Genomic DNA, 23,903 nt, shown 5'->3' with positions numbered 1-23,903 from the left:
GTACATGAAATGTTTATAGAAGCACTATTCATAATAGTTAAAAGGTAGAAACACCACAAATATCCATCAACTGATGAATGGATAAATAAAATATGGCTTATCTACATAATGGAATACTATTTATTTAGCAAAAAAAGGAATCCTGATATACCACACAACATGGATGGACCCTGAAAATAGTATGCTAAGTGGGGCACCTAGCAGGCTCAGATGGAAGAGCATGCAACTCTTGATCTCGCGTCGTGAGTTCAAGCTCCATGTTGGGTATAGAGATTACTTAAAATAAATAAACAACTTTTTAAAGATTTTATTTATTTATTTTGCATGAGACTGAGAGAGCACAAGCAGGGGGTACAGCAGAGGGAGAGGGAGAAGCAAGCTTCTAGTTGATCAGGGAGCCCGATGTAGGGTTCCATCCCAGGACCCTGGGAATGACCCGAGCCGAAGGCAGATGCTTAGCTGATTGAGCCAGCTAGGTGCCCCAATAAATATATATAACTTAAAAAAATAGTATGCTAAGTGAAAAAAGCCAGTGACAAAAGATCATATATTGTATGATTCCATTTATATAAAATATCCAAAATAGGCAAATCTATAGAGAAAGTAGAATACTGGATGCCAGGGCTGGGGGGAGGAGGAGTTGGAAAGAAAATGGGAAGTAAATGCTAATGGTTACAGGGGTTCTTTTTGGGGTGATGAAAATGTTCTAAAATTCATTGTGGTTACAGTTAGACAACTCTATGAATATATTAAAAACCACTGAATTGGGACACATTTTAAATGGGTGAACTACATGGTATATGAATTATGTCTCAATTAAGTTGTCATAAAAAATATTTATAGGGGTGCCTGACGGGCTCAGTTGGTAGAGCATGTGACTCTTTATCTCAGGGTTGTGAGTTCAGGCCCAATGTTGGGCATGGAGCTTACTTTTAAAAAAAGTAATTGAGGGGCGCCTGGGTGGCTCAGTGGGTTAAAGCCTCTGCTTTCGGCTCGAGTCATGATCCCAGGGTCCTGGGATCAAGCCCCACATCGGGCTCTCTGCTTGGCGGGGAGCCTGCTTCCTCCTCTCTCTCTGCCTACTTCTCTGCCTACTTGTGATCTCTGTCAAATAAATAAAATCTTAAAAAAAAAAAGTAATTGATAAAACTAAATAAATATAAGACTAGAAATAAATAAATCAAAATATTAAAGTTAACTTTTGGTCATATGTTATCAGTTTCTTCTCCGAAAAAATAAAGAAAAAATCAAACTTTCTATGCAGCACAGATTTCTATAATCAAAAAACATTATTAAAATATTTACATATTATTTTACAGTTTATAAAGCACTTTCACATTCACATATTTGATATTATAATAACTGAGTAAAGTGGGTAACAAACACATTATTTTATAAAGAAATAGCCTTCATAAAAGTTAAATGGCTGACCCAGAGTGACACAGACTACTCGGCAGCCCAACCCTATTATTTGTTCTCTTTTTCTACATTAATAAAATCTTTTATTATCTGAACACACAACCACCTGTAATAAAGACTACATATCCCAGGTTCCTCTGCAGCTAGACGTAGCAAGGACACATTAGAAAAATTTCAAAGGAAATAATTCATCAAATTCAACTTCTGCCACACAGAACTTTGCTTATTCTCTCTTATTTCCTGAGTTGTAACAATGAATTCTTCCTGCTTCTTCTATTCTTTATTGTACCATCATCCTAAATGTTAAAAATTCATTAGTCAGATGAAACAAGCTACACTTTCAACTCATTTGGTAAATTTCAAAATAATCTATTTTGCAGAAGAGAAAATGGATGAAGTTGTATAATTGTCGGAGGGAAGATACATAAACCTTTTTTTTTTAAGATGTTATTTATTTATTTGACAGAGAGAGATCACAAGTAGGCAGAGAGAGAGAGAGAGGGGGAAGCAGGCTTCCTGCTGAGCAGAGAGCCCGATGTGTGACTTGATCCCAGGACCCTGAGATCATGACCTGAGCCGAAGGCAACGGCTTAACCCACTGAGCCACCCAGGTGCCCAATATATAAACCTTTTTGAGAACATACTTTTAGCAAGACACTTAGCAGAACAAACCCAGGAAGTAATGAACACTTAGAATACTTAGTAATCATTCTTTTTTTATTTTTAAGAGATTTTTATTTATTTATTTGACAGCGCACACACAGATGGGGAGTGGCAGGCAGAGGGAGAAGCAGGCTTCCTGGAGAACAGGGAGACAGATGCAGGGCTCTATCCCAGGACCCTGGGATCATGACCTGAGCCAAAGGCAGGCACTTAACTGAGCAACCCAGATGCCCCAATATAGGACCTTTTCAAATTTACATACCAGTTTTTAATATAATATCTCAGCTGATACTCAAAGTGGGCCTGTGATATGAACAAAGATAATCACCCCCATTTAAAGATGAAGAACAGAGAGGTTATGTATCAAGCCAGTGACAGAACTAGAACTGTAATTAGGTTATCTAAGATCTACTCCAAAACCTAAACTGCCACGATTCCCCAAATCCTAGTAATTAAAGCTAAAACAGAAGTATTGAGAGATCAGTGCTCCTACCTTATTTTTAAACAAACAGCAGCACAGGAAGACTAAAAAAAGAAACGATAAAGCAGAAGCTAGAACTCAGTGTCTAAACAATTCATCTCCTGGAAATTCCTGCTCAGATTTTCCCCTTAACAGCTAGATACACCACTGCCAGAGGAACACAGCTCCTACTAAAATAGCAGGAGAGAGGAAGGAGGTCAAATCTGACTTTATTTGGATCACAAAGTAATCTACACAATTCTAAAGATAAAAGAATTTCTAGGATGAACAAACAGGAAAGTTATTTTTAATTAACTGAAATGGATTCTACTCAATCTGACCTAACGCGGGTCTTTAATACGCAGCTCCTATTGATGCACTTAAGTGTTACTGAATGCAACCTACTATTTATTTAACACGGTTCCTTAAGCAATGTAACAGGCACTTTGACAACTGAGCCTTTTTTTTAGATTAGTAGTTTTACATGGGAACATCTCACATGTCCTTCAAATTCAGTCAAACATCACTAGTTCGGGGATGCCTTTGTTAACTTCCAAGGCAGAATTTTACTCTCAGCACCTGACAAATTAAATTGCACGTAACAACAGCTATTAGGTACTGAATGACAGCTATGTGGTACTAGGCACTAATCTAGCTTCTTTACATATGCTTGCAATCTTCAAAAGTTTGTTTTGAACAAGGTAGATAAACAGGCTCAGAGGGGTGCCTGGGTGGCTCAGTCAGTTAAGTATCTGCCTTCAGTTCGGGTGATCCCAGGGTCCTGGGATGGAGCCCTGCATCGTCAGGATCCCTGCTTAGTGGGGAGCCTGCTTCTGCTTCTCCCTCTTCCTCTGCTGCTCCCACTGCTTGTGCTCTCTCACTTTAAAAAATAAATAAAATCTTTAAAACAAAACCAAAAAAATTAGGTTCAGAAAAGTTAATTTAGGGGCACCTAGGTGGCTCAGTGGGTTGGGCCTCTGCCTTTCGCTCAGGTCATGATCTCAGGGTCCTGGGACCAAGCCCCACATCAGGCTCTCTGCTCAGCGGGGAGCCTTCTCCCCCGCGCCCTCTGTCTGCCTCTCTGCCTACTTGTGATCTCTCTTTCTCTCTGTCAAATATATAAATAAAATCTTTTTTAAAAATTTAATTTACATGTCAAAGACAAACAGCCAGCAGATGGCAGAGAAGAATAAAAATTAAAAGTTATTTTTCATGAAACACTAAGCCTCAGGTTCTGGTTCAGAGTTCTTTAGATACAAGAGTTCTCTCCATTTCTACATCCTATGAATCAAGCATCATTACAATCTGCATTTTAAAAATGGGGAAACTGAAGTTTAGGTTAAATACCTTCCTTATATTTACAAGGCCAACATGTTGCTAAACAGGGACTCCCAAAACAAGAATGAGGCCATAGTCTATATTTTTAAGCTCTTAACCGCTATGCTATCATAATATCATAATCATAATTATTGAGTTCATACTACTTGTTAATATACGCTGTATGCTATAAACTATGTTAAGCACTTTACATAATTTCATTTACTTCTCATAAATATTTCTTAAGTTAAATTCTTTCAGTATCCCCATTCTACAAAGATGAGGATACTGAAGTTTTGAGAGGTTTATTTACCTATGATGATACAGCTAAGAAGTGGTAGAGCCAGAATTAGACCCCAGGCAATCTGACTGTAGAGTTCATTTTGTGCTTTAATAAATCATTACATAAGCAGGGAGCCTGGGTGGCTCAGTGGGTTAAAGCCTCTGCCTTCCCAGGGTCCTGGGATGGAGCCCCACATCGGGCTCTCTGCTCAGCAGGGAGCCTGCTTTCCCCCTCTCTCTGCCTGCCTCTCTGCATACTTGTGATCTCTGTCTGTCAAATAAATAAATAAAATCTTTAAAAAAAAATCATTACATAAGCTGACATTTATATTTGATTCCAAATCTAGTTTTCTTTTACAATCCCATATTAATCAGTTTTTATGACTGTAAGTCTCCCCAACAAAACCATGATGTTTTTTAAGTTCAAGGAACCTATTAATGGCTTCTTCATATCCACAGCACCCAGCATAGTCCCTAACATTTGCTGGTTTAAAAAAAAAAGAAAAGAAAAGAGAAGAAAAAGGAGTTCAAATTAGAAGACTAGTAAAGGGACTTGCCCTGTGTCACAATATTTCTAAGAAGTGGGGCCAAGGGGTGCCCCGGTGGCTCACTTAGTTAAGCACCTGCCCTTTAGCGCATGGCATGATCTTGGGGTCCTGGAACTGAGCCCTGTGGAACCGTTACTGCTCAGCAGGAAGTCTGCTTCTCCCTCTCCCCCTCCCCCTTCCTGCTCATGTTCTCTCTCTCTCTCTCAAATTAATAAAATCTTAAAAAACAAAAACAAAAACAAAAAACTGGGGCTAAGACACTACCCAGATCTGTTAATGATAATGAAGCCCATACCTTTTCCACTATACATACCATCTCTCAGAACAATTATTACTTTGGCACTGATATAAATTCCAAAAAACAATTTGAGGACCAGCTGGTTGTTACGATGGCTCAGACATGAGGTGATGATGCTGTGGATTAGGGAACAGGCAATGAAAATTGAAAAAAAATCAAAAGTGAAAAATAATTTGAGGGAAGAATTAACAACATGAAGTAAGCATTTCTGAATCCCCAGTACCTAGCACAATGCTTGGCACTCTACTAAACAGGTAACTGTTATTTGAAGGATTGACCAACATTCATATAGCATACTTTTGACATATATTATCTCATTTAGCCCTCACAACAGTCTTGTGGAGCTGGTATAGTAGACACTATTTTGTATAGGAGAATACCAGAGCTCAGAAAGAATAACAGACCCAAATTCATCCTGTTAGAATGTGGCAGAATGGAGCCAAGGTATCAAGGTATTTAATATCAAACATCTCACCATTTTTCTCATTTCATATAGCACCCCCTGGTGAGAGAGGAAGGGAGGTGGAGGAAGGGAAGCTGAGATATTAAAAAAATAATAACTCCAAGATTTAAAGTAGGAGTTAACAAGGGTAACCAGGGAGGAAAAAAAACTTTTTGGGGGGCGGGCAATAGAGGAGCATGATAAACCACATGGGATAAAATGCTAAACGTTTGGGCAATTTTGGTGAGTGCTATGTGAGAATTCCTTGTATTATTTTTGCAAATTTTTTAAGTCTGAAATTGTCAAAAAGTTAGAAAATAAAAATAAAAAACAAAACAGTGGATATGGAATACTTCCATAACCTCACTGACAAAACTAGTAAGAAGACTAGGCAAAGGATTCTTTCTTCAGGGGAATTTGTTGTAGTCATGGAGAGTCTGTTCTGCTCAGGCAAGGACAGAAAAGGAACTAAGGCTCCAGTGAAAGAACTGAGCTGAATATACAGATTTAAATAGCATCCCCTAGTAGTGACAGCTGAATAGTAAGAATAGATAAATTCTCAGAGGGAGTGATCAGGAGAGATAACTAAGCCCTGTAATTAACTACCACAAGTACAGCAGGTGGAGAATGACTTGGTCCCTGAACAATCGCTGAAAAAAACGCCTTACAGCAAATAGGAAAAACAACAATTCCAGTACAAAACAAGAGTGCAGTTCTTTTTATTTATTTTTTTAGTTAATGTGGTGTTTTCTAGAACAGGATAAAATTCTGACATAGTGAATTATTCAAATAAAGTTTGCCCAGATTGGTCCTCTCAAATACTGCTAGTCAGAGCGTAAACTGGGACAATTTGTCTGGAAATGAAAAAGATTCAATATTCATAAAAACACCCACATTCAAAAAATAAAATACAAAAAACAAAACAAAACAAAAACCACCGACACTCTTGGTCCAGTACTTCATTGGGTAGAATTTACCTAAAAATAGCAAATAATCAGAGATATTAACAAAGGTATTTACATAAAGGGACTGATCACAGTTTTTCTGACCAAAAAAAAAAAAAAAAAACAAACAAACAAAAAAAACCCCACACATTCAAATGGCTAAAATAGAAAAGAAATGGTAAGCAAATCATAGTATGTCAATTCTATATAATACTACACAGCAATATGTATGTTTCTGAATAACTTTTAATGACATGGCAAAATGCTAGGAGTAGAATATTACTAAGCTAAATAAAAACTATACGTAGCAGGATTTCAATTAAACATCTATACAGCCATAGGAAATTATATTGCCTGAAAAGCATTTCAGAAGCTTAGAAAGTTACCTCTAAATTAAATATGTTGTAGTGTATCTATACAGAAGAACAAGGGAGAGATGAAATAAAAAAGGATAGAGGATACCTCAAGGGTAGGGGGTTGTGGCATAGAGAAACACATGGGGAAAAACTGCAGTGGTCAAGTTCTATTTTTTAAGTTGGGATGCCAGGTTTTTAGCTATTTGCTTATTATGTTTCATGACTTACACAAATGTTTCATATGGCTTTCTGAACATATCAAATTATTAAAAATGGAAAAAGACTAAAATAAAAATTAGTGGAAATGAAGAAAAGCTGTTTCTGTGCCTTTTTTTTTTTTAAGATTTTATTTATTTATTTGAGGTGGGGCAGGGGAGCAAGCACAAGCAGTGGGGAGTGGCAAGCAGAGGGAGAAGCAGGCTCCCAGCTGAGCAAGGAGCCTGATGTGGGGCTTGATCCCAGAACCCTGGGATCATGACCAGAGCCCAAGGCAGCCACTTAACAGACTGCCTCTGTTTTTGCTTTTCAAATATTGTAAGATAACCAAGAAACTGTCATTTTATCAAAGATATTTTTCAATACATGTATCCAAACTAAAAGACATTTTTATTAGACTCAGTAACATTTTAATTTTGAATGAAAACATTTATGTATATACACACATATAAATATGTAACTTCTCATCACTGCTCTTATACCCTTTCCTTACACAGTCTTACATTCCCCAGAGGTTTAAATATCTGGTAATGATGGACTGGGTTACAAAGGAGTCTTGGGAGAATTTTCAGAGGAAAAGCAGAGGAGCAGCTATGATATATAAGGGAAGCAGAGAAGAAATAAAATGAGATTTTTGAGAAGCATATCTGTGAACTCTGTTCTACTTTACAATGTTCCAAAATTTGCAAATAAAGACTTAAAGAGTTATTTTGAAATGACTTTTTGGCTCCAGGGAATTGTGTTCCATGGATTATGACACTGCTAGATACATAGACTAGATACATAGGACACAACCTAAACAGTTATACATAATCAATTGAAGAATGTATCCTACTATTATGCATATAATTTATACACATATCTTCTCTTCTGCACCTGCCTTTAGATATCACAGAGCAGGGCCTTGAAGGAACAAAACAGAGGAAAAGGATGACTAGAATGAAAGGAGATCAGAAAAGGTCTTGACATGACATTACCTAGGGGAGGCACAAAAGGCTCCCAGATGTTGGGGAAAAAAATAGGAATTTTCATCAATATACATCTGTCTGGCATTTCAATTTATAAAGCTTTTTCAAAACAATCATGACGACTCTGTGAGTTATGGAGAATAGAAATTACTTCTGTTAGGAACCTGAGGTTTACCAAAGTAATGTTCACCAGTGGTAGCCACGCTCCCTTTATATATGCTGTTCCCTCTTTCTAGAATGCCCTTCTGCACCTTTCCATCTATCAAGTTCCTATTCATACTATAAGAGCCAGTATCTATGTCCACTTCTCCATAATGTCCCTCATATACCAAAACACAGGCAGATATAATAACACTACACTTTGTATATAGCTCTATTACAGTCACCTACTTTTGCTTACACGGCTGTCTCCCCCTTTAGACTGTGATTCAGGAAAAACAGTTCTCAAATTTTTTTTTCCTGTGGCCCAATTACTGGGGCAGAAAAACTTCACAGCCTATCCACTTTGGTTCCCAAATTCCAGATGGAAAGAGTGTTAACAATGAAGTATCATTATAAGGAAATTTTATAAATACCTGGTTTAACAATAAGAAAATGAATATTTCCTATTTGATTAACAATACATTGTCAAAGTCTAAATTTGGAAATTTTTATGTCAAAAATGTTATTAATGCAAATATACATCACCACACACGCAATTAACCAAATAAAACACAACAAACGACACCCATAATGAAGTTAAATTAATGACAATGCATAATTAAGATTCAAAACTAGCAACCATACAAAAACTACCAACTCAAGAACACTGCTGACGCACTGATTACAAAGTTCTCTTCCAAGAAATTACAGGAATTCCAAAAAGCTACATTTGTGCATATGCAGTAGGAGCTTTTTAACACTTGCAAGTGTCAGACTTCTTCATAAAAGACTAGAGTCTTTCAGTAAACTCCTAATCCACCAACTTTAGCTTTCTGATTACTAAACTGTAGTAATACTTAGTAAGTAAGTAGTCCTCTAGTATGGGGCCTTTAGTATATAAAAATTAATGTCTGAGGAACTGCATCATTTACAAGCCCCTAGGAGTCAGGAAAGGATTTTTATAACAGTTCATCATCTATCAGAGGAGCTCAACGTCTCACATATTTAAACAACTAGGGTTAAGACCTGAGCCTTGGGGCGCCTGGGTGGCTCAGTAGGTTAAAGCCTCTGCCTTCGGCTCGGGTCATGTTCCCAGGGTCCTGGGATTGAGCCCTGCATCAGGCTCTCTGCTCAGCGGGGAGCCTGTTTCCTCCTCTCTCTCCCTCTGCCTGCATCTTTGCCTACCTGTGATCTCTGTCCATCAAATAAATAAATAAAGTCTTAAAAAAAAAAAAAAAAGACCTGAGCCTTATCCATTTTTGTGTCCCCTCCTCTGGTACAGAGCAAATGATCAGTGTCTATTGAGTATGTGAATAAATGAACTACCTATTAGCAGATTCCCTGCTTTTGAAACACTGCTTTTTATAAGAACATGGTACAGCGAGGGGTATGGGATAATGGAGAGACGGCAAAAAAAAAAAAAAAAGCTCCTCAAAACAGCTTTTTCCACCTGACTACTTCCTAATAGCAAGAAAACGTCTGAGATACTAGCTCTCTTTCCCTCTCTTCAGAAAAGACACTGACACTGGTATAAGCAGTACATCTTTTTGAACTGCTTTCCTTTCTTCAGAACCCAGTTCCACACCTTCCACACAACAGGATCCCTTCCTTCACAAAAAAGATCCCTCCTTATCTATCAAGCATTAAAATCCTAGGTCCAGAATTCCTTCTAACTACAATGCCTCTGTAAAAGCCATTTCATTTTTGTGCCTCAGCTTCCTTATACATAAAATGATATTTGTAATAGTTTTCCTTTCAATAAAGGATATGAATATGCTCTGTTTACTCTAAGACACTGTTACAAGGGACATCCATAAAGTGTATTTTTCCTGGTAATTAACTGAAAGAGAAACCTCATTACAGAGAGATTCTGGAGGCCACAGGGTCTGTTTTTGAGGAATCTCATATGGACTCATTAGCTCTTTCTAAACCTTCTCGTGACTTTCTTTTAATCATCCTTACTCTTTTTTTTTTTTTTTTTTTTGCTTTCTTATATGCTCTTTCCTTAAAGTATTTAGTCATCTACACAACACTCAAGCTAGAGGCATTCTCAGTCACTCCCCCATGACTTAGTTATCTATTTTATAGATTGGATTGTTCTATAGTTTGTTTGTTTTTTTAAAGATTTTATTTATTTATTTGACAGAGAGAGATCACAAGCAGGCAGAGAGGCAGGCAGAGAGAGAGGAGGAAGCAAGCTCCCTGCTGAGCAAAGAGCCCGATGCAGGGCTCGATCCCAGGACCCTGAGATCATGACCTGAGCCGAAGGCAGCGGCTTAACCCACCGAGCCACTCAGGCGCCCCTGTTTTATAGTTTTAAAAGCTTCATCAGTTACTATATTGCCAGGGTCATGGTAAAGCAGCATTTCAATTATCTAAGCAGTAGCCCATCCATTTCTACCAAGTAGGGAGGTGGGGGATGCCAGGAATTGTCTGTATATCACAACTGTAGTCTACTATTGGAAGGGACTGGGGCTTCCACTGCTGCTGGTATGACCAAAAAAAGGAGATCAGGCATCTTTTACACTTGGAACTGAAGCCCCCAAAAATGCACCCAATAAATTACTTCTTGAATGAACTAGTAAATTCCTAGATTATAACTTGTCTGAAAATTGATTTCTTCTATTGACACTACTTCAGGAAAAATCTGGTATAAAAATATTAAAATTGCCTTAATTCCTCAAGATAGACGTTGTGGGTTTCAGGATCACTGAATATTCAGGTCTTCTGGTTAATTATAAGGAAAAAATACACTTTATGGATGACACTGGTAACAGTGTCTTACAATAAACAAAGCAACGTCACATCCTTTATTTCATTTGATAAAATAATCTTGTGGGGGCACCTGGGTGGCTCAGTGGGTTAAAGCCTCTGCCTTCGGCTCAGGTCATGATCCCAGGGTCCTGGGATCGAGCCCCGCATGGGGCTCTCTGCTCAGCAGGGAGCCTGCTTCCTCCTCTCTCTCTGCCTGCCTCTCTGCCTCCTTGTGATTTCTGTCAAATAAATAAATAAATCTTAAAAATATATATATAATAATCTTGTGAAAGGAGAAATATTACAAATTTCATTTTACAGATAAGGAACCTAAGTTACAAAAATGAAGTGCCTTTTCCAGAGGCACTGAGGTTAGTAGGAAGAATACTGGACCTAGATTTGAATTCTAGGTGGTGTTACACTACAAATTATCTAGCTTCTCTGACCCTCAGTTCTGTCCCTGGTAGAATGGGGATAATATTGGCACTTAACTCATGATGCTATTGTTAGGATGAAGTGAGAAAGTGTTTAAAACCTGTAGCACAATGCCTGATAATTATTCAGTAAATATTCCCTTCCTACTACCAGTGATCTCACACTAGTAATATAAATTTAAGTTTCAGACACATAGGACAGCAGGTTTATAACTGTAAATTCTCAGGAGAGACCTTTGACAACCAGAGTCCATATCAAAACAAATAAGCTTCTTTGTCTCCCTAAACCATCAGGCAGACATTTTTTAGTCTACCTTTCCAGAAAGGGTGTAGACATTTTAGGATCCTGGCTTTTTGTAGATGTCTCAGTTCTAACTCATGTGAATCAGGCTCAAAATCTCATTTCCTACCTGAAATGCTCCAGAACCTGGCAAATTCTCCAAGAGAAGACAAATGGCTCTGATAGTGCTCCTCCTCTTCTTCTTCTTCTTCTTTTTTTTTTTTTTGGTATAGCTGGATGATTTTTTTTTTCTTAAGACTGGACCAGAAACCAGTGACTACAAAGATTACAAACTTGATCATTTTATGTTTGAAAACAGTTCATTGACATCTCTCTGGAGGATTGTGTAATATTGCTCTGAAAAGTGATGATTTGGGAGTCAGCCTGACTAGTTTAAAGTGCCAGCTCTCCTACTTACAAAATGATATAATCTTAGGCAAAGTACCTATCTTCCTGCACCTCAGTTTTATGGTCTGTAAAATGTAGACAATGACAGTATTTACATCATAAGGTCATTATCAGAATTAAATACATTCTAAGCACAAGATACATAGAACACTGACTGATATATTAACTGCTCAGTAAATACTGCCTATTATTATAGAATATAACTGTATAGAACAAAACTGTATTTTGTTCACTGCTATATTCCCAGAGCCTAAAATAATGCCTTCTACACAGTGGGCACTAAATGTTTATTGCCTGAACAAATGATGAATCAGGCACAAATCTATTGGTAGGTGTATTTAAAATACTTTTGCCCCTAGATAAAAAGACTATGTGTCCACAGGGAAATATCAAGTCATAAGTCTAACCCTGAAATTAAAGCATGGGAATGAAAGGCAGACAAGTGTCATGAGTTCGCAGGTATAAGAAACTTCAGATATTGAACAATCTTTGACCACTCATTTTAGTAGTACTCCATGGGAAATCTCTTCTTAGTTTATTAGTTTTGGATTTGGGGGGTTTTTTGGTGTTTTGTTTTGTTTTTTGTATTTTCTACTACTGATTCAACCAAGTCAGACTTCTAGCAATAAACATCCAAGATAACCTTAGATATGATCTAAATCCTTCATCTTCTCCTTCCCCAAATACAATCATTTTACAAATGAGGAAGAAGGTAAAGAAGGTAATACCAAGCGCACAGATAAATTGTGTTCAAGGGTACAGATATCTCAAACCATTTGAAATGGACTATGGGGATTTATTTTTCTTTTTTAAAAATCAACTATTCCTTAAAGATTCCCTAGATGCCAGACAAAAACATAGATAAGGTGAGCTTGCATGTATCACTTCAAGGCCTAGTCAGTGTGGCCAACAGCTATATGCTAAAGGGCAAGAAGTTAGAGTTCTATCTAAAAAAAGATAAAGGCCTGGAGAGGTAAATAAATCCCCTTCCTTTCCACCTTAACTCATGTAATAAAAAATCTAAGAAACAAAACAAAAATTCAGGTCAGTAATCACTAAGCATATGAGCAGATATAGGATTCATGAACTCAAGGAGATACTTCAGCATTATTTTTCTCTTAACTACTAGCATGAGTTTTGAAATACAATATGGTAAACAGAGAAGCCAGGTTAATAATGGAAAGAACACTGGGCTTGCAGTCAGTGCTGGCTCTGCTACTTACTAACTGTGTGATCTTAGGAAAATAAATTAACTTCTCAGTTTTCTTATTTGTAAAACTGATGCTAAACTTCTATATTGACTACTTCACAAAATGGTGATGAAAAATAAATGGGATGTGTACATGAAAAATGACTTTAAAATATTAAAGTACTATGCAAATATTAACAAAACCAAAATTTTTTGGTATGAAAAGTTGGGTAATATATTCATGGAGTTAGTAAGAGCTCAAGGGCCCTGATCCCACAGTACTAGAGCTAATAGAATGTATCTACTATAATAATTTAGTTTTAACTTGCTAGAATCTTAAGAGGTAAAAGGGATCATAGAGAAGACTTAATACAACTTTTTCATTTTAGAGATGCTTAAATGGAGGCATAGAGAGGTGAACTGATTGGCCAAAAGGTTACAAGTTCTATGAAAAGAAAAAAAACTGATATTATATAAACAAGAACATTCAAACTTCAAAAATGTCCTTAGAAAAGGAGAATATGACATTGCATAGGCATTAAAATGCTGGAGAGCTAAGAAAAATGTTCGTACAAGGGAGAACTATATAGGAAAAAAGAAAAAAACAGAAGATCTTTATACAGAGCCAACAAAATGTTTAAATAATTAACCATCCCTCTAGATTGACGAATAAATTATTCTTTACTACCTGTGTTTAAATATTCTATTCTCCGGAAGGACATCTGCACAAATTATAGACGAATAATTTGAAAGTGTTTATACAAAGACATTGCTTAGCAATTCATCCAGAAATCATTTGGCTTCCTCCCCCAACTGTTCCTGCTGAACTTTTCTAGACAGAAACATACATATATCCCAAGTCAAAAGTATCACTTGGGCTAGTAAGAGAAAAATTATCTGATCCAACATTTCTTGCCCACCAAACCTCCTTTTCCCCTCAGGGGACCTGCAGAGAGTATTCATCTTTCTTTCCATCTTTCATGACTCACATCTCTGTCAACATTACCTGATCAGATTCTCTACAAAGTGCACACACTCTTTTACTGAACAAATATTTACCTACTTACTATGTCTTAGGCATTATGCTAAGTGTTTAAAAAATAAAGTTGGAAAAACTGTCCTCGTTCTCAATCTGGAGAGCCATCCATCTTCCTTAACCAACAATACCAAGTACAGGAGAGGCATATAGAAAGGAGTAATCCAAGGCTGCCTGGAGGTTAACTGAAGGCTCTGCAAAGGAGATAGGCCTTAAAGGGACACTGAAGGTTTAATAGTCAAAAAGTCAAGAAGGGAGACAGCATTCTAGATAGAAGGAACAGTAGAAGCAAAACTCAGAGGCACAAAAAACTAATAATGTGTGCTCAGTATTACTGAACATAAAATGCAAAGACTTTTCACATAAACTGATTAGATTATTAGATTAAAAGACCAGATAAGGGTCCTAGTATACTATGCAAAACACCTTCATTTAGCAACTATTTGCTGAGCCCCTACTATGTGCTAGACACTGCCAAGTACATAGGATACAGACCTTTGTAGATCCATTGCTGTCTACATATATGGCTTTCACCTGAGTTGTGCAGTACAACCCGTGTGGCCCTAGCAACCCTGTAAGACCACTATAAACTAACTGGACCCAAACTGCAGGCTCCTTAAGTATGGTAGATTCCACAAATTCACACACACACCAAGTATGCTCTGTATACAGTACAATTTTGAAACATACACTATTTTCAATGGCATTAAAATTAAGAGTGCAGGGGCGCCTGGGTGGCTCAGTTGGTTAAAGCCTCTGCCTTCGGCTCAGGTCATGATCCCAGGGTCCTGGAATCGAGCCCCGCATCGGGCTCTCTGCTCAGCAGGGAGCCTGCTTCTCCCTCTCTCTCTGCCTGCCTCTCTGCCTACTTGTGATCTCTGTCAAATAAATAAATAAAATCTTTAAAAAAAATAAATTAAGAGTGCAGTATCATTTTAAAAGTTAAAAACAGAACTACTCTGTGATCCAGCTAACACACTACTGGGTATTTATCCAAAGAACACAAAAACACTAATTCAAAGGGATACATGCACCCCCTACATTTACAGCATCATTATTTACAATAGTCAAGACACGGCAGCAGCCCAAGCGTCCATCAATTGATGAACGGATAAAGAAGATGTGATATAAATACATGTGTGCGTGCATACAGACGTGCACACATATGTGCACGCACGCACGCGCGCGCACACACACACACACACACACACACACACTGGAATACTATTCAGCCATAAAAAAAAGAATGAAATCTTGCCATTTACAATGATGTGGATGGAAGTACAGAATATAATGCTAAATAAAATAAGTTGGACAGAGAAAGAGGAGTATCAAATTTCACTCGTGGAATTTAAGAAACAAAACAAAAAAGCAAAGGAAAAAAACAGAGAGAGTCAAAGCAAGAAACAGACTTTTAATTACAGAGAACATTCTGATGGCTACCAAACGGGATGGGGTAGGAGTTAAACAGGTGATGTATCACACTTGGCGTGATGAGTGTCAGGTGATACACGGAACTGCTGCATCACTCCATTGTACACCTAAAACTAGCCTAACACTGTATGTTAACTAACTGGAATTAAAATAAAAAGTTAAAAACAAAACAAAACAAAAAATAAAATAAAGAAATGTGGAGATATGGGGCGCCTGGGTGGCTCAGTGGGTTAAGCCTCTGCCTTCGGCTCAGGTCATGATCTCAGGGTCTTTTGATCGAGCCCTGCATTGGGCTCTCTGCTCAGCGGGGAGCCTGCTTCCCCTCCCCCTTTTCTCTGCCTATTGTGAGCTCTGTCAAATAAATAAAATATTTAAAAAAAAGAAGAAATGCGGTGATAATTACATCCATTTGACTTTTCATTTATTGGAAATGAACTACATATACTTCCAATATTTTATTTGTGGACATAGGCTTGCAAGTAGCAGCATGAAACCATTCCTTTTGTCATTTAGAAATAAAAAAGAACAATTATAAAAACCTTCTGATTTTTTTAAGTACGAAAATGCAAGAGTTCCAAATTTAAGGTTAAAAAGTCAGTTCTTATCTATTTTGATGCCATAAACATAATTTCAACCTACATTGTAATATATACTCATTTGAAAATATGACAAATAATACTTTCTCTTACATTAATGTGTCATTTGTTAAACAGGAAAAGGCTGAAACTTCAATATATTTTGTTCAATATATTATTAGTGAACTATGCAAGTAATTTAAAAATTAAGTACATTTTACTTAAAATTATTCCTTATACCACACAAAATCTATTTAAAAAAAAAAAAAGTAAGTTGGGAAGCGCTGACTCTTTTTACAGGACCTAATATATGACCTTTGGGAGACCTACTATTTGTAAATAAAGTTTGGTAAATTTACTTTAATATTTTCATAAATCCCTAACAGCAACATATATAAGAACTAAAGCCCAGTGAGCAAAATTGCAAAGCTGTTAGTGATTCTGTGCTTCTACAACTCAATAGTAATGCCTCTATGGAAAATATACTTCGCCAAAAAGTAGTGTACTCTAGCACCACTCTAACTTTGTATTTTATTTCCTTTTATTCTCCTTCCTCTAGTTTAAATCACCACCACCATAATAAGCCTAAGGTGAACGTTCACACACTTATTTTCAGCTAGAGTACCGCAATAGTTCTTAGCACACCAAAACAGGTTTCATACTGATTTAGAGTGATAACCTTCAAAATCTCTTAATTATGATATTCCTTCACACAAGAAGGTCTTTCCAATGAGGCCAAACTCATAAGCCTATAACTCAAGGTCCTCCATGATCTGACCCTAGGCTCACCTAGTCTCATCTTTTCCTGTACCCTCTATCCTAGAGCCACCCACTTCCTAGAACACATAATGCCTGCTTTGGTCCCAGTTTTTATGCTCAAACTGGTCCCTTTGCCTAGCATGGTCTTCCTTCCCAATCTCTTAACCAATAAAATTCCACTTGCTAAAACCTCCAATTCAGATGTCCCTTTTTCAACAATGCCTCCCTGACTTTCTGATCATCCCCAAAGTCATTTATTCATTTAACAAATATTTATTGAGCATTTATAATGCACCAGGTACTATGTAAGTGTTAAAGATAAAATGGTGAGCCAAATAAACATGGTCTCCACAGAGCTAGTATTTTCTCTCATTGGGTTGCTATGAGCATTAAATGAGATAAAATATATAAAACACTTAAAACAGCACTGAAAAATACACAACCATGTTCAATAAATATTAGCCTAACCATAATATCTAAAATAGTTGCCACACACTCATATACCTTTGATCCTTAAACAGTACAGGTCTGAAATGTGTGGGTCCACTTATACACAGATTTTTTACAGTATAGTACTGTAAATGTATTTTCTCTTCCTTATGTTTTTTTAGTAACATTTTTTCTCTATCTTATAAGAATACAGTTTAGAACACATACAACATACAAAGTATGCATTAATTGACTATTTATGTTATTGGTAAGGCTTCCAGTGGACAGTAGGCTATCAGTAGTTAAGTTTTTGAGGAGGTAAAAGTTATACTGGGACAGGGGTTGATGCTCCTAACCCTGGCAATGTTCAAGGGTTAACTATACAATATCACTTTATATTTTACCCTGATTTCTTTCTTTTTAGCACATATGGCTGCTTCTCGTTATAATTACAACTGATATATATTCTATGAAAGAGGGATACATAATAGGGTGTAACTTAGGGGTTTTTTTGAAGGGTAAGCAAGGCAGATGAGGTTTCCCTGAGTTCCTTGAGAACTCCAGGATACATAGAGTTAAGCAGGCTAAAGAGAGGTACCACCACAGATCATTCACTGTGCCATTCTTCTATCTGGTTTTCCACAATCCAACTCCTATAATTTAATCTTTCAGTTTTCTTCCTAAAAGTAAAATCCTAAGAAGCCAGCCGTGACTATCCCATGCCATGATCCCACAACTTTTCCTTTGTTAGCACGCTTTGCATTTTTTTAAATTATTTTTTAAAATTTTATTTATTTTTATTTGACAGAGAGGGACACAGTGAGAGACAGAGAGGGACACAGTGAGAGAGGGAACACAAGCAGGGGGAGGGAGAAGCAGGCTTCCTGCTGAGCAGGGAGCCCAATGTGGAGCTTGATCCCAGGACCTGGGGATCATAACCTTAGCTAAAGGCTAAACAACTGAACCATGCACAGGCCCCCCCGTATGCTTTGCATTTAAAATTACTCTTTTTGGGGCGCCTGGGTGGCTCAGTGGGGAGCCTACTTTCCCCCCTCTCTCTCTGTCTGCCTCTCTGCCGGCTTATGATCTCTCTGTCAAATAACAAATAAAATCTTTAAAAAATAAATAAATAAATAAAATAAAATAATTCTTTTTGCTTAACGTTTAGATTGTCCACACACACAATATACAAAAAGGCAGGGATCATATCTATTATTATTTGTAATATCCCCAGTGCCAACAGTCAATGGCACTCAAAAAATAAATAAATAAATAAAATAAAAAGTAAGAACTACATCTTAAAGCTGTGGTTCTCATAGTGTTCGTCACAGAACAGGAACATCAAAATGACATGAGTACTTGTTAGAAATGCAAACTATGAGGCCTTACTCCAACCTAATCAAACTCAGGAAGTAGTGGCACAAACCTCCAGCTGATTCTGACTTATGGTAAAGTCTGAGAATCCTTGTTTTAGACATCTTAAGTATTCAAAACACCACATAACGATGAAAATTTTGAAAACTAAACTACAAAGCTTTATAATAATGTTTAACTCTATTTACTGAGTGCCTACTACATATATTGCAGACGGAAGTAGAAAACAGTAGCCTCTAGGTAATTCTCAGCTCATAATGAGCTAATACTTTGCATTCTCTTCACTTCTCCCAGACATACACTCTTACTCTGCAGGTATGTGTTTTAACAAGTGAAGAAAATCAAGTTAGCTGCAGGCAAAGTCGAAATTATAGTCATATGTAATATATCTTTCTAGTCACATTTCCTACTATACATTCTCATTTCCTCATCTCTCCATGCTAAATAAAGGTAATCTGTTACCTACAATACAACTCAATTACTTTCTACTCATATTCACAACAAAGCAGTCTTTGCCTTTCCAAAATGATCTATATAAATCATATTCATCTTTCTGGCCCAGCTCAAATGACACCTTTGGATCCTAAATACCCGGCAAGAGTTTAAGTTTTCTCCCTCTCTACTCATACATTTATTCTCAGTGGGATAGCCAATGCTTCCAAAAACCTAGAAATTTGGTGTCTTAGGCAGAACAGCTTACTTTATTCTAAAGAAATCATCACATCTTACTAAATTTACTTTTTGTACCAAAAATAAAATTCTCCAACTCACTCTTTCCATGTAGTTCCCTAATTGTCTCAAATTTCAGTTTAAGATCATAGGAGAACACAAAATGAATCACTCAAGCATGTACACGGCCTGGGTACTGGGAATAACAGGAATAAGTCGGCACAACTGCCACCTAGAAAAACCCCACAGTTCAGGAGGAGAAGCAGGTTACCCCACAAAGGCAGTGTGATAGACTGTGTATGTGAAGGGTTGTTGTGGAGGCAGACACAGAAGAACCACCTAACAATGCAGTCAGTTAGACAAAGTTCACAGATGAAAAGATTTTACAACAAACCACTTTCCTAAAAAAATGAATGGGGTAAAAACAAAAACTGACCAACCTCCTAGAACATGATTACCAGGACTCAGTTTTAAACAGAATAGCTTTCTCCTCCCAGAGACCAAAATTTAGATTGCTGATATGATCAGCAATGCGTTTATTAAATATACTGCAAACCATGTGTAACCCCACTCTTGGAAAAACCAACTGAAGCCTCAACTTCTTTTGAAACAGGAAGGAGAAAATTTGCAAATATAAGGATCTCTCAACTAAAGGCAGGGAGAGCAAAACAAAGGATGGTATTAGAAGGTATTAAAGAAGACTGGCACAATCGGACCGCCAACCTGATTTTCAGTCTTCAGATGCCCTGGTCTCTGCCTCCAAACAAAAACAAACCGTTTGTTCTGAGTAATGGTTAAGCCTGCAAGTACATTTTTTTTTTTAATTTCCCAAGCTGTATGTACCTCCCCATTAAAAGGCGCTCAAAATAAAAATACGTTTCAAAACACGTTTAATTATTTGTCAAAGGCTAGATATCTCAAAAGGTCATAGGACGGATGGTGGCCGTCACCCCATGCTTCAGTCCAAAACACACTATCACCCAGGTTTTGCAATAACACTAGGCAAAACAGAGTCCATGGTTTTAACCAATACTTCCCATCTCCCCTTCCCGTCTACAGAAAAGAAAAAGAAGAAAGCTTACAAATCCGTATCTGCCCGCCCCACTGTTCCTGGGAAGCAATCGCCCTCAAATTGTTCCTGCATAGACCCCTGAAGCCTTAGAAGGAAATGGGGACAGCTGTGAGAGCGGGGGAGAAAGGACATCCGATTAAGGGGGAGAGGAAATGTGGCTCGTAGAGGACGAAGGGGAGAAAGGATACGGAGAGGAGGGGGCAGTGGAGATAAAATAATGAAAGGGTGTAAGAAGCGAGAGCAAAGAGCAGGACGAAAATTAGGAAGAAGAGAGGTACAGAGATCCCAAATGAGATAAAGCAGCAAAATGGCAGAGGAAGAAAAGGAAGGTCGGGTTAAAGGACGAGGAGGGGGCGGCAAAAGGGAACGCGAAAGAAGCTGTCACTGGAGGTGATTAAAAAAAAGGGTGTCACCGAGGAGAGAGCTGGGGGGATGTCACCCCAGCAGGTGGACGGGGAACAGGGGAAAGGAGAAGCGGGGCGCCGAGGGGGACAGTAACAAGGGGATGAGGTAAAGGCAGAGGGCAGAGGGGGCACCAGAGCTAGGGAGGGGCAGGCCGCGGGGGCTAGGGCGGCGTGCGGCTGCGGCTCGGGCAGGCCTCGTTCCCTCACCATGGCTGCGCCGGCCTGGTCTTCGGACGTACAGCCTCTGTCCTGGGTTCGGCGGCGGGCCGGGCCTGAGCCCGCCCCCAGGCTGAGCCGGCGCGGGGGCTCCAGGAGGCTCCGGGAAGCGGCGGCTCCGGGCTTGGCCCAGGCCTCGGCCTCCTTCTCTCAGAAGCTGGTCGTGCAGCCGCCGCAGCCGCAGCCGCAGCCAGACCCGGAGCGCAGACTCCACCCCGTAAGACCCGCCCCCGCCGCGATCGCGTTTGGTCCCGCCCCCTCCTCACTGCGCAGACTCCAGGAGTAGCCTCCCGGCGCTTGGCCTTTAAAGGAGCCACACCCCCTCAAATCGTAGCTTCCCTCTAAAAATAAGAGCTTTAGGTATTACGTCATAGCAGGAGATTGGAGCCTTTACTCTTTTCGGTAATCTATAGACACTTGCTTTTCCTGTCCATTGTCATTCGTTACCATTGTCATAATTCTTGGTGATTTCCGTTCTCTTAGATAATTCTCTCAATGCCTTCATATCTCAGGTTCCTCTCCACTAGGAATCACCCTTGCCTCAGCTTCTCATTTCCATGCTCTTTCTTTAGATCTCATTACCAATAATTGTAACCCCTGTATAATCTCAATTTTAATCATCCCACTCTCCCATCACTACCCACTTCATTTCTAGCTCTCTTCCTCTAATACCCAAATCCAAAACTTCACCTTCTGCAAGACTCAAAATCCACTGTTCCTACTAGCTTTTCACTATTCCTTACATGACCCTTATATCCTCACTTCGCCCTTGAACGTCCTTGAGTTTACATTCTGTCATCCATCATGAAAATCCTTACTAGCTATTAGCCTTCATTTCTCCAATCCTGCTCTCCTTTCCTTGTGCTCACCTGATGAAACTCTAACCCTAAAACCTGCAGCAAAACCGAGGAGAATGGAGAAAAATCCAGAATCATACTGACTTGGCTCTCTTTAAATCTGATAACCTACTATCCTCAAATAGGCCCCTAATGCTTATCTACATTCCTCTAGTTCCACACACTGTCCCATCATACTAGATGAGTATTTCATATCTCTTTTCAAACCTTCCTCCCTCATCCTCACTTAACTGATGATTTTGCTACTAATTCACTGAGAAAATGAAGCCAAAAAAGAGAGAAAGAGAGAGAGATTGAGAGAGAACATCCACAGCCACCATGATTTCCAGCCTATCTCTAACTGCTCTTCCTGTAATTCTGCTGCTATATTCTGCCTTCCTTTCCTTAGTAGGCATGAACACTTGACTTTTAACTGAGGTCAAACTCTTCTTAGCATTTCTCAAACTACCTCTGCTAAAAGACTTTTTTCCCTCTGATCTCAAACCCAATTTTTGTAAAATGCAATAAAAACTAATTACTAAAACAAATTAAATTTTAAAACAGATGTACCAAATGCAAGCCCAGATCATTTTTTTACCATCTTTACCATTTTTAAAAGTACAGTTCAAGGGCATTAATCACATTGCTGTGCTGCCACCAACCACCAACCAGCTCCTGCACTATTTTCATTTTGCAAAACTGAAACTCTGTACCCATTAAACAATCACCTTATTCTTTCCTCCTCCAGCCCTGACAGCCATCACTCTACTTCCCATATCTATGAATTTGACAACTCTATGCCAGACTTTTTGTTATTAAATTCCACAGATAGGGGTGCCTGGGTGGCTCAGTCATTAAGCTTCTGGGATTGAGCCCAAGGTCACTCCCTGTTTCACAGGAAGCCTGCTTCTCTCTTTCCCACTTCCCCTGCTTGTGTTTCCTCTCTCACTGTCTCTCTCTTTGTCAGATAAATAAATAAATAAATAAATTCCACAGACAAAATTTTTCTGTTAAATTGCTATGAAAGCTTCTAGGGCCACCTGGGTGGCTCATTCGGTTAAGTGTCCGACTCTTGGTTTTGGCTCAGGTAGTGATCCCAGGGTCATGAGATCAAGCTCCACGATGGGCTCCATGGTCAGCAAGGAGTTTGCTTGAGATTCTCTCTCTCCCTCATCTCCTGCCTCTCCCCCCACTCACACTCTCTATTTTTCTCTAAAATAAATAAATAAAACTTTTTTTTAAAGCTTCTAAATATTTACTCTCAATTTCTACCATAAATTGGTAACAAGCTTTTCAGAGACCATCCGTAGACCACAAATCACACTTTCAGTAGCACAGTTGTTAAGTCCCACATGGTTTCATATCCTCAAAGACATCTATCCAGCAATTCTTCCTATCTTCTACATCATCATTCTGTTTCTCTCTACCAACATAGACTTATTTCTTTCATCTCAGAAAAAAACAAAAAATGGAAATACCTCTCTTGACTCAGCTCGACTCTGCAGCTCTCAGCCTGTCTCTCCAGCCTGCCTCATTTCTCTGCCCTTCTTTACAGCAAAACATCTCATAAAAGTGGCCTGTACTGTGCTCCTTGATGTCTTGACTTCCTTTCCCCCGTAGTTTGTGGACCCATCCTCTTACTACTCTACCAAAATGTTCTTTTCAAGGCCACCAGTGACATAATTTAAAAACATCAGTTTTCGCTCTTACCTGACCTACCACCATGAGCACTAGACACAGCTGATCATTTCTTCCTCTTTGGCTATCATGGCATTCCACTCCCCTGGATCTTCTTCTATCTCATTGGCCGCTCTGGCTTCTCCACATTTCTCTAACTTCTAAACACTTCCACAGCCAGTGGGGCCCCTGGGTGGCTCAGTCAGTTGGGCATCTGCTTTTGGCTCAAGACATGATCCCAGGGTCCTGGGACTGAGTCCCACATGGGGCTCCCTGCTCATCGGGGAGCCTGCTTCTCCTCTG

General features: G+C 38.7%; 1 protein-coding gene across 1 annotated transcript in view; it reads right to left on the bottom strand.

The window, feature by feature from the left end:
* ZYG11B (zyg-11 family member B, cell cycle regulator) overlaps positions 1 to 21,296 on the bottom strand; it is a 90,484-nt gene extending 69,188 nt beyond the window's left edge. The window contains exon 1 of the mRNA XM_032844168.1: positions 21,079 to 21,296. Within this exon, the coding sequence (XP_032700059.1) occupies positions 21,079 to 21,081 (3 nt within the window). The 5' untranslated portion in view covers positions 21,082 to 21,296. The remainder of the gene's footprint in view (positions 1 to 21,078) is intronic.
* Between the last annotated feature and the right edge of the window lie 2,607 nt (positions 21,297 to 23,903).

The sequence above is a fragment of the Lontra canadensis genome, unplaced genomic scaffold, assembly GCF_010015895.1.
Source record: "Lontra canadensis isolate GAN:19392208 unplaced genomic scaffold, GSC_riverotter_1.0 scaffold148, whole genome shotgun sequence".
In the NCBI taxonomy this organism is placed as follows: Eukaryota; Metazoa; Chordata; class Mammalia; order Carnivora; family Mustelidae; genus Lontra; species Lontra canadensis.
This window is presented reverse-complemented; position numbering and strand designations above follow the sequence as displayed.